Source organism: Dermacentor variabilis, chromosome 1, assembly GCF_050947875.1.
Source record: "Dermacentor variabilis isolate Ectoservices chromosome 1, ASM5094787v1, whole genome shotgun sequence".
Lineage (NCBI taxonomy): Eukaryota > Metazoa > Arthropoda > Arachnida > Ixodida > Ixodidae > Dermacentor > Dermacentor variabilis.
Window position 1 is genome coordinate 201,525,190 of NC_134568.1, and position 12,058 is coordinate 201,537,247.

The window sequence follows — 12,058 nt, forward strand, 5'->3', positions numbered from 1 at the left end:
AGATGCGAGCTTCCCCCAACTTCGAGAAGGAGGCCGAGTAGAGACGTCGACGCAAAGCGATTCCTCCCACGGAGGAATCGCTTCAGAAACGACCACCATTTTCAGAAAACTTCAGAAAACTTCAGAAAACGACCACCATTTTCGCTGTTTTGACAGCTTTCCCTGCGTGGAGCTGGCGTTACTTTTTCTTCGAGGGTGCTCTGTAAAGCTATCGCGTTAAAACATCTCGGCGCCCTAGTCACAGCCCTAGCTTTACTATGACGAGGCTGCACGCCGCACCCATGCACGGAACAGCGGACTCAACACCGCCTCGGTAGGGGCGGCGGTGGTTGCTTTCGTTATTTCATGGTTTATGTGACATATGGGTGACATATGGGTGGATTAGCGGCAAATACAATGACGCGATAGCTCTTGTGTGTCGCTACGCTGCAACTTTAGATTTCGAAGGACCGAAAAATTCCTTTCTCGATTTTACAAACTTCCAGATTTAACGAAATAATTTGAGTGTGCTCATCACGTCGTTAAATAGAGTTTCAACTGTATATCCAACGCTAGGTCAGCTGCGCGCGCAGTGAAAACGCAGACGTGCAAAGTGTCAATGCAGCCCGCGTTCGCCCGCCGAAGTAGGAGAAGGAGGCGCGGTCGGTAGGGTGACGTGGGTTAGGACCACCAGTCGCAGTGTTCCACTGCGAAAAGCAAGCGTGTTCCACCACACTTTCTCCAAAGTAGTCGACTTAGCCGGGACTTTCCTGAGCTTGCCTTCCTCCATGACGGGGATGTATGTCCAATGAAACGGCTACAAGTAAACCGCACCTATTTTATAGCAGCCGGCCTATCAAGTTATACGCTACGTCATGGCTTTAAGCATAGCCCAACGCCTGTGAAAAAATGGCAGGTGCTGGGGAGGTGAGTAGACATCGCCCGATGGTAGCGAACGCGACGCGCTAATTTCATTATCGGCAGTCTCCCGGCTGTCACCGCTGCTTGCTCCTGCGAAAACTGCCCGCGTCCGCCCTCAACTGAATCAGCCGAGGAGGACTCTTGCCAGTGATTGGGACGCCGCGCGTTTTATTGCGATAGCAACTAAGTGCGAGACACGTCGTGCGATTTTTCGTGCGCTCAATCGTACATCCATTCGCATCAACAGCCGCACTCAACAGGTTCGGACGCATGCGGCGTCAGATCGCACGCCGCGCGTGTGACCGACTTGCTGGATGAGGTCGCACGTCTGCCGCGTCGGTCAGACGGCAGCAGCCAATGGCAGCGCCGCTAGCGTGTATGTGATGGCCACGTGGCAGACCTGCCGGGGCGGGGCCGGCGAGCATGTTCCTCGCCGCTACGATCATCCCGGTGCTTCTTCTATGCGAAAAATTCAAACGGCCCACTGAACGAAAAATCAGGCAGCGTCTGTAGCAGCGAAACTTCCAATTCTCGCGCTTGCTAGCCCGGGCATCGACGGCGCAGAGCGGGCGAAAGGGAACACCTGCTGCCGCGGTGTTGGGGCGAGCTCCACCAATGGAAAAGCTAGCGCCACCGTCGGCGTGACGTGGCATGAGGGATCACGTGGACACAGCGGCCACGTCGGCTGCTTCGGAAGCGCCGAAGCGAGCTTTTGAAAACGAAAGTTTGAAGTCCCACCTGCACTGCGGTTCTGATAAGTGGTGAAGCTTTACCGCCTTGGGTGTCTGCTTGACATTTGAAAGTACTATAATAGGCAGTGGCTCCCTTTGGAGGCGTGCAGCATGGTAGGCTACTGCTAGGCGTCGCAGTGCAGGACGTACGCAACGGAGCCCGGTGTCAGCTTTATTCACACGTAGCCGCAGGACAAGGAGCTGCGTGAAGGTTGGCTCGCTAAAGTTAGAACCAGCAGTCAGCCATCGGCTACAACTCGGGTATGCAGCAAGCACAGACGCGAGGAAAATTTCTGCTACGGCACCGGGACTGCGCGATGTTCGGTGAGTAGCAGAAAACGCGCACTGAGACGCTCGCCCGCGCCTGCTGCCCGGCTAATGACATGACAGTTTGGTCTATGGACTTGTTGATACTAGATACTGACAAGTTCACTGGAACGGAAAGGGAGCGGTAAGACGCACATTAAATAAAAGACATGGTATATGGTCATGTTCGTGTTATGAATTAATGCACTGGATTACGAAAAAGAAGCAGAGGGAAATCGCACGCTGAGAAGACCGATAAACATACAGTGCGAGGCAACTTGAGAAATAATATTGAAATGTCCAAGAATTTAGGTCAAAAAAAGATTGAATCGTCGCGACGGTACATCACAGTCGCCGTAGGCGTCGAAGTCTCTATAACCAAATTATTTTTGAACAGCTCTGATAGCGTCCACGCAACAATGGTAGCTAGTGAACTGTCAAATGATCATGTGCTGCAGCCTAAAGCTCACGGCACGGTGCGAAAACGCGCTCACAGTGAAAGCAAAACATTGTGCTCGACATGTATGCCGACGCGCAGTCGGTCGCTGCGAACGCGTGCGATCGCTGCATTGAGGCTTCTTTCTGTTATGCTCCATTTGGTAATACAGACAGCCCACTATAAGAACATATTTCACATAGTTTACTCTCAGCGTTTGCCTACCCTTAAGGCAAGAAGCCGGTTCGGGAGACTTCATCGCGGCGACCGCGCGCAGTGGCGTTCACTGTACGTATTCGGTAAAGAGATAGCGTCTGTAAACGATTCTGTGCTTTCACTTTGCCCAAGATTATTACATCGACAGTCAAAAACTTCCCTCGTTTTGAGAGTACTTACATAGATGTCTAGGAGGGCTGCCGCGTGGTGTTTTTATTGAGCGCCGTAAGCGAAACCTATGAGGAGCGCGCCGCGTGATCCCTCATACTACACAAGGGAGGCGCTTCCGACAGATGGCGACTCCGTAAGTCCTCGTCCCCAGTTGCCTGAAGGGAGAGGGCATCGCCGCGACACACGGCGCCCTCGCTCTCGGAAGCCTGTGTTATCAGCGCGTTACTCGTCCGCGCAAGCTGACTGCGCCTCGGTAAGGCCAAATCTAAACGCGCGAAGCGTCTGAACGCGCTCGCTTGCCCGCGAGAAGTTCATTACTCGAAGGGCCGCCCAGCGGCATTCAATTGGACATTAATGCTTTCGAATTTACAACTCATAGAAAGTGTTGAGGTGTCCTCGGATTTTCTCCCTCGTCGAGACGCTGGCCTCTTTCGCCGCTGACGGCGGCACTTGGAACACAACATATCTTATAGAACAAAGTGACCTAGAAAGTGTGTTTGCTACAAATCGTTGCGCGAAATAGTAAATCGTTGGCGTGATTTCGACTCGGAAGCGGTCAGCGGAGACGCCGCAGCAATCGTCTAAACAAAGCAGCTCGCCTGGCTGGCGTGTTTTTTCATCTGTACCAACGGCGTCGGGAAAACGAATAGTATTTGCACTTAATAGCAACATAAATATTGAGACATTGATTGTGTTGACAAATACAGTCGAACCCGGGTATATCGAACCATGATATAACAAGTTATTGTGTATAACAAACAGCTGTAAAATGCCCCTGAAGAATTTTGTATCAAATTTTTAATTTTATATATCGAATTATTGATATATCGAGCTATTTCGCAATATCCTTCAAGCTCGACATAGCCGGGTTCCACTGTATAGGCACTTTGTTACAAGCTGCGGATGGATCGCAAGGGCTGTCGGCCCCGAATCCGACGGCCAGCTAGCTACAGGTTCATACCGTCTCTCAGCGATCGCAAGCTCGCCTGGCTTGTTCGTTGAATTCTAAATTGGCTCTGACGGGGCCAAAACCACGATCTGATTATGAGGCACGCCGTAGTGGGGGACTCTGGATTAGTTTTGAAGACCAGGGGCTCGTGCCCCAATGCACGGAACACGGGCGTTCTTGCGATTCGGCCCATCGATATGCGGCCGCCGCGGCCTGGACTGCGCCCACATCCCGCCCCCGCATATTGTTAAAGTATCGTAGTTTCGGCGACACGCTGAACCTTGCTGTCACTTTCGTCACTTCGCGCAAAACAACTTTTTAACGCGAAAGCATTATAATGTCGTCGACGACGTGACCGAAAGGTGGTACCTAATGTACGACAGCGCGACGAGCAAGAACACGTCTAAAATGCCAGGATTGACGTCAAATTTGTCAGACAGGTCTCTGTAAACAAAGTCAATAAATGGAATTGAAAAGAAAATTTGGTACATTTCGCTCTGGGTGGGGATCGCGCTCAGACCTCCGGGGTGCGACACGAGCACGCTTCCCCGACGCCACGGTGGCTCCACGGTTATGATCAACTAAAGTTGCGCCTAGTGCGTGCGTCACTGCAGACGTCACGTCAGTGGCTCCGTCACTGCCTCCAACGTGTCAGTTGCTTTTCGGATTTCATCGGCGTTGTCTCTACTGCGATTCAATCTCGATGTCAGATCAAGAGCGCATAAAATGAGGTGTGCCGTGCATCATTGTACACGTCAGGTCGCTGCCTCCCGTGCTTGCTCTTCGGATTTTATCGGTGCTGTGTATACTGGCATGCGCTCCGAAGCGTCTACCTATGCAGCATCTGTGAAACGTGGTCGCCCACGGAAGCACGCCGCAGAAGACGAAGCAAAGAAACACAAAAAAAGAATGCCGTGCAAGTTTACAAAATGCATGACGACATACAGATGAATACCTCGGCGAAAATAGTTCCTCAAAGCGACTACAATGTTTTCGCATTCCCACACGTAAGCAGTCGCAAGTGTCTCTGCCGAACTTTTTTTTTTTTTCGTGAACTCCCTTCTTCGGGCATATAAAATGTGGACGCGTATTTTCGGTGACATGAACGATCGAGAAGTATACCAAACAGCTTGAGAAGCAAACTCGACACAGTGCTTAGCGTCGTGTTCAGTATGCTTCTTGGTCTGGTACTGCACCATCTGAATCAAAATGTCAAATCAAGATGTCACAGTGCCTCAATCCTGGAATTAGTGAGGCATGTCTTCTTGGTGCAGGGCTCGTTAGAAGCTTGACTTGGGTCTCTTGTATTTGTCGCCCTGAACTGCCAAGGACTGACAGAAGCGCTGCGTACGCGAACGCTCATTGCCTGAAAGCATTGCCTCGAGGAGTCGTGGGAGGTTCGGGATGATAAATCAAAGATACGTGTACTGAATATTTGCAGCGCTGTTGAGAAAGAAGAAATGGCTGGAATGCTGACAGAAGGAAGGTAACGTTTCTTCCGTCCTGTTCCCTTTACTTAAAAGCAATGAAAATATTGAACAAGATGCATCCTCACGGACTGGCGGTGTGAGCGGGGAGAAGGAGCAGAGAAGCCATGTCACGTGTCGCAGCACGTGCTGGTGTACGACAGGGGTGTTGGATTGCGCACGGCTCTGTGTGGAGCCGGGCTTCTGCTAAAGCGATGTCGCCGGGTAATCATCGAATGATTGGACGCCATAAGGTTATCGCGTTCCAGTTGGATGAGCGGGTGGAGGGCGCAGTTAATGGCACCTACCAACTTTACAAAACAAAACAGAATGAGATGAGGATACACCACTAATATATTTATATAAGCGGGCAGGTATAGATGACCACGTCGAATGTTTAAATACACCTTCGTCACGAATATTTTCCTTTCCCCTCCCCCTTTCTTCTTTCTCGTTAATGCTCCAATTTCACAAATTTTATGGAAGGCATCTGCACCAGATGTACGTTCACTGGCACTACGGCGCGCGAGTCCCGCGTCCTTTACGAGACTAGCTCAACCGGCGCAGATCAAATTTTACATCCGCGCACTACGGAACTTAGAAAATATATTTCACGTCCTCCCACATAAAACAAGGGGCGCGGTAAAAGCAAGGGCGAATGAAACAGCATATACACCACGCTTCTTGTAGAGACAGCAGGAAGCTTCCGGCGAAAATGCTAAAAGGTCCTTGCTAGGAAGAGTTTTGTGTAAGCCGCGCGATCGGTGCCAGGTAAATGACGGCATCTTAATGGTCGACCGGCAACAATAGGTTTGAAGACTGCGGCCATACAGCACGCTCGCACACCTGCCACTGCTCACCGCGGCACAGGCGCTTGCTGGCTGCGCGTTCGGAGCACGCACCGTGTCAAGGTTACGACTGCTGGCCGCAGCGGACGGAGAGCTAGAAGCGCCACTGGGTCACCAGCAGACGCGGCGGTGGCAACGCAGTCTTCATCGCCTAAACGTATAGACACACGAGCGATCACCCGTTGATGGCTCGAAGGATCTATCTCCGAGACGGACCCATGTCTTGCGGGGCAGCAGCCTGTGTCTTGACGGTGGAAGAGTAAGAAAATGCCAGCGGAAAGTTCAGGATGACACCGTGCCAGTGTGAAGTGCGCGCGCCTGGGAAACTCGCCGCGGAATTTGTTTGTACAACACCTACACAGCTGCTGAGAAATCATTGTGCCTAGTCGGAGTGCAGTGCGGGAATTATGGTAGATGCGTTGAGGTGACACTGTATGGGCACGCAAGCATGATAAATGCCGAAAAGCAGCTGGCTTGCAGACAACAGACATCTCTTCACACGCACACCAGGTTGCACGCACGCAGTGTGCGTGCGCGTGTGCGTGTGTATGTGTGTGTGTGTGCGCGCGCGCGCGCGCGTTTGTGTGTGTGTGTGTGTGTGTGTGTGTGTGTGTGTGTGTGTGTGTGTGTGTGTGTGTGCGTGCGTGCGTGCGTGCGTGCGTGCGTGCGTGCGTGCGTGCGTGCGCACGCGCCTGCTTCGAACGCAAGGTCAACCGCGTGGTGTCAGAGGTTTGTAAAGAGGCAGGCGTGCTGCGTGACGTAAGCTAGGATAAAGGAACCGTGCAAAAAGACGATGTCGAAATCTACTTGCGAGGGAGGCGCTTGGACGGCAGGAAAAGGAGGGCACATTAGTTGCGCGACACGTTGAAATGGACGTTTCGCAAAAGGGGCGTAGTCACGAAAGCAATACAAGGGACAAGAAAGACAGCCTTGGAAAAAAAGAATAGAGAAAGATGCATAGCAGTGAACGCACCAGCGAGAGCCGGTGTGTTCCATGCGAGTAGCACTCAACTAGATAGAGAATAGGACGTGCCGGCTTCGCCTTGATGGATAGAAAATGACGGCAAACGTCGATCAAGTAACGACTAAGGCGTGTGCTCTGGCAGTATAAGGACCACCGCGCAGCCAAGTGACCCGGAGGGAAGCAACGAACGGTACATCAAAGGTGAGAACGCAGCGATGGGAAGTTTCGATCATGCAGGCAACCTACGAAACGCCAAATCCGCCTTCATGAGCATGCAGCCACTTCACAGTTTTCATATCCGGCTCGAGAACTAAATGTACAGCCTTGTGCAAAACAAATGAAGCACTAGCTATAATTATTTATTTTTTACGCCCCCTTGCAAACATATCATTTTGTCTACATTTACCAGTGATTTACTATACTAATCGCGATTAGCGAGACGTTCTATGTAGCACATGCGCGGGCAAGTGAACGAACTAATAATGAGAATGACATTTCAAAGTTGCTACACAGCCTTTAGAAGGACATCAAATAACTCCTGCAGCTTGGAGTCTCTACCAGGCCTGACATGAGGGTATGTGAAAGCTCACCAAGATCCAGAGTTGTTTAGCTTTGGAGGTTATTACCAAGTTTTTGTGAACGTTGAACATCAAATTGCCGCCAGTACAATAAGATACAGGCATACAGGTTCTACTACGGCATAAACGCCGCAGTAGAACCTCGACTAGTACATCTTAACAGCAACTGACAAGTCCACAACCAACCCGGAAGAAGACCTGTCGCTGATGATTTCACGTGCATTCAACACGTTAACCAACAGTCCCGACAATAAAAGATTGTTTCTAATTGTTGACCTAGTTGAAAACATGTTGTACAGTACAAACAGAAAACTGATTCTATGTGCGAATTTTTTTTTTCTCCTTTCTGTATACTCTCACAAGTGGCTGCGGCTTAAAGACAGGAGTAGGAACTAAATTGTATTTTAATCATACTCGACCTAGTCGTAATGTAGCATTTGCAAGAATAAACGCATCCCTGCCAATAAAAGTCCACCTTAAGTGAGGTCCACTGCTTCCAAGGTCTATTCACATAGTTCGCGAACGCGAGAACGAAAAGTGGTTCGTGCGACAGCAGCACGACTACGTCGCGCGGGGCAAAACACGAGTTGATGAAAATTATACATCCATTACATCACTTATGGAAACATTTGTAAATGTACTGACGATGGCATTAGAATAAGATGTGATGTCACAGGCTGTTTGTTTCCATCCACGATCAATGATGGGTACGAAACTACAGCAATTTGCTCGCGATGACGAGCGCTGAGATATGCCGAGATTGTGTGATTACATTGAACTCTGTAATGTTGCCAGAACTTTCTTATGCGTAGCTATAGAAAGCAATGGCAATATATATGATATCAACCTTATAAGATTTGATTAGTAAGTTTACTTTTCAACGGCCTTTCGCGAAATAACATGTTTAGCTATACGTGCTGTGCTAGCGAAGATGAAAGAGTGGTTATTGTGAATTATTGCAATGTAGTGTCGCTCTTTTGACACCAAAGTAACGGATGTGTGTTGGTACTAAGGGCATATGCATGTGGCGCTTAGTTCCAAATCTGGTCGAACCGACTGCTCTAAGTTCATGCAAAACTCAGGCTCACCGGTGCAATGTCTGGGCTATAAATACAGATGGGTCAGCAACTAATTCGTGCCGGATTGTTACGCGATGTTGTGGCCATATTCTCAACTTGCTTGCGCTTCATTTGTGATGTTCTTAGGAGCTCTGTTTATGTAGTGCCGGCGATGGATGCGAGCTGGCGCAGTGACCGACTTGGTGCTAAGAGCTCCGAATGGGAAGTGTTGATCTTTTCCCCGTGAAATGTAGATGATGCTGAGCTCCCATACCTTCTATGGGAGCTTCGATAGCCCGCATAAACACACGCACACACACCTTGCTGCTTCCACTAAACGCAGAACAGTACATATACGAAATGTACCAGCAAGACCAGAGGGTCGGCAGCGTTTTAGAGAGCGACGGCTGCGACAACATGGCTATAATATAGACGGACGAAGTTCGACACGGTGCGCAGTCACTGCGGGATGCAGCAGAAGTTCAACACGTCGTGCACGAACAATATCTACTATGTGTGCTACCGAATGCGAAGCTGTTCAAGCTGCTTCTCCCAAGCCGGCTTTTTCGTCAAACGGAAACGAGACCATAAAATCTACACTATACTAACAAAACGGTTTATTTACTTAATCATGTGAATTGCCATGCTTTTTATGCTCGATAAGCTAGTAAAGAAAACTGTATTTTAATGAAATGAGTGTCCACTGAGAACCTACCTTCTTATAGGTTGTCACATTCCACAAACACAATTAGTACATAAGTCTGGTAACCAACGCGAAGAAATAAAAATAGTGTGTGTCTTTGCAGAAGCAATCGAAAAGCAGTGGGCGCTGGCATGTGCATCTTAACAGGTGTACTCAAATGCCAACGGCGAGGCGAGTGGCTTTTGGTACGTGTAGCGAAGCATATATAAGCGACAAGCAATGGGCGTAAACAGCATCGCTCAGTGCAACAGCGCTCTCACTCGGTGCCGCAAGCTCCTGCGTGCATGCGCCTCGGTGTCCCGTGAGCTTCTGCGTGTTGGAGAATTGTGTTACCACCGCCCGCATCGATAACCCGAAATCTGAAGAAACAATCCTAAAAGTGAAGTATTTCGCTGTATATATATATACACGGATGAACGGTAATGTAACAAACTAAACAAATGAAAGCAAAAAAAAAAAAAGAAGATCCCAGAACATTCACACTGACGAGCAACATTCGCGCACGCGTCAAGCAGAAGCTGAGACAACCTGGCACCGAGTGTACAGTACACAAAGCCAGCCGAGGCACATTCGAGCGGGGCCACGTTCCGCACCTTATCGCTAAGGCTGCGCTGCGTCCATACCGATATCCACGCGATTCGCTGTTAGCACTTCCACATCCTGCCGTATTTAAATGGGGCTATGACATTCTCGCGGATATCCGTGGCGCGCTTCTACTGCCCCGTGTGGCTCGGTTTCGCGCATCTCGCTTCACGGCCAAGTCGGACAAAGTCCGGGCGCGCAGTCCTCACCTTGGCTGGCAGAGGCCGGACCCACCCCCCAAGCAGGCAGGGCGCGACTGCACGGATGTGGCTGAAGGGGCCGATGGCCCGGAAACCCACCTTTGTAAATGCATGGACGGCGGAGGCGGCATGCCCATGGCGTGGTGATACATGTCAGGGGGCCCCTGGGGCCCCGGATAGGAGTGCTGCGGTGGCTCCATCATTCCGCCCGACATAGGGGAGCCCATGGCTTGCGCCATGCTCGTCTGCGGAGCCATTCCCGGCTGCGCGAGAGAAACAGCAGAGCCGAAAGCGTTTCATCGCTGCACGCGCAGCCCATGTGCGCGCCACCATGCACCATCATTTATTCTTCAACTCATACGATACCCTCAAAAGCGCCACGCAGGCCACGAACGAGCTCAGATTTCCGAAAACCTTTGTGGGCGCCGCTATGCAGCGTTCTTCCAGTAGCTTGGGCCGCTCTACAGGGTGTTTCACGTAACTTGAACCAAGGAACTTTAAGAAGTGGTTAGCCGCAGTTCAATGAAACCAACGGCATATGGTTTGCCGTCATGTGGCGCTCCTTATGATATTTTTTTTATATTGCGCTTAATTAGTTCATTAACTATGATCAATTATGCAAAATTTTTAATATTCCCTTTAGGGCCAAGAGTGTTTCGTAACGTTGCAGAAGGCATTTCAAAACGACCAATCCAATTTCTTGTGGCAACGTACAGCCTGCGTGCCGATTTTTTCCGGCGTTTAAAGAAAGCCCGCGAAGTATGAAATAAAACCCCTTGACTGCACTCGTGCGCTATTGTATTGCAGCGCGCTCAACTGCGCGTCCAGCCTATCGCTTATCGGGGTCTAACGGCGCTTCCTTTCCGTGTGCCACCGCCAAAGATGCTGACGCACTGTGAAGCCGACGCCTATAGAGCCGCGGCCGCTCACTTCGCCACGTTCCGCGCGCACTGGTCTTTCGCACGAAGCGTGGTCGAAGAGCGCTGCAATACGACAGCGCACGCGCGTAGTCACGTGGTTTTTATTTCATATTTCGCGGGCTTTCTTTAAAGGCCGGAAAAAATCGCCACGCATCATGTACGTTGCCACAAAAAAAAAAAAAAAAAAAAAAAAAAAAAGATCGGTCGTTTTCGAATGCCCTCTACAACGCAACGAAACGCACTTGGCCCTAAGGTGAATATTAAGATTCTTTCATAATCCCAAAATATGCTAAGGAACGCCACATGACGGCAAACCATATGTCGTTGGTTTCATTCAGTTTCGGCTGACCACTTTCTTTAAAATCCTTGGTTCACGTTACGTGAATCACCCTGTATATGCTCAGCGGTTATATTGGTATCACGCACTGCCTGCGCAGCCGAGCTTCAGTCCCTTCCGGATAAATAAATCGTCCAATGTAAGCGCATCCGTTATCTCGTCGGTTGCAGGAATAGTAAGTATATGAGTACTATAGGGTGGCTTCATGTAAGGATTCTTTTCGTTCCGATTCATTTCTTGTTGCCCGTCGCATCGAGTGTCCGATACCGGCGACAACGAAAAGCAGGGCGTTATATGCCAGCCAATGACGAAGGGCAAAAGGGAATGAAAAAAAAATTGCTACATGACACGGCGTCTGGCTCACTTCAATACTGACACAACATGCCTCTCACAGTCATTAATTAAAGAGTTAAGTAGCCAAATTCTGTTAGCTAACTACTGCGGATTATCGCGCAGATTCAAATGTCTGCCACTTCTATGAAACTTGGTAAGCGAAAAACATCCAAAATCGCCCAGTTCCTGCGCAAACGGAGAGAATTGTCCCCGAAATGCGCGGTATCCCATTTTCCTGCAAAGTGCTGCGATTCCGCGCAACCTTTATTGGCTCCCGTGTCCTGCATGGCGCTCGATGCCAAATCGTATATCGTTGTGCCTGTTCCGCGAGATACGCACACAACTCCGCGTTTCTCTCTC

The 12,058-nt window shown here is 50.0% G+C and overlaps 1 protein-coding gene across 8 annotated transcripts in view; it reads right to left on the reverse strand.

Moving 5' to 3' along the window:
• LOC142590961 (TOX high mobility group box family member 3-like) overlaps positions 1 to 12,058 on the reverse strand; it is a 739,235-nt gene that overhangs the window by 22,518 nt on the left and 704,659 nt on the right. For all 8 annotated transcript variants that reach the window (XR_012830300.1, XM_075703360.1, XM_075703340.1 and 5 more), the window contains one exon: positions 10,208 to 10,371. Coding sequence is in view for 7 of the 8 variants with exons in the window: in XM_075703360.1 (XP_075559475.1) it covers positions 10,208 to 10,371 (164 nt within the window). In the remaining variant the exon portion in view is untranslated. The remainder of the gene's footprint in view (positions 1 to 10,207; positions 10,372 to 12,058) is intronic.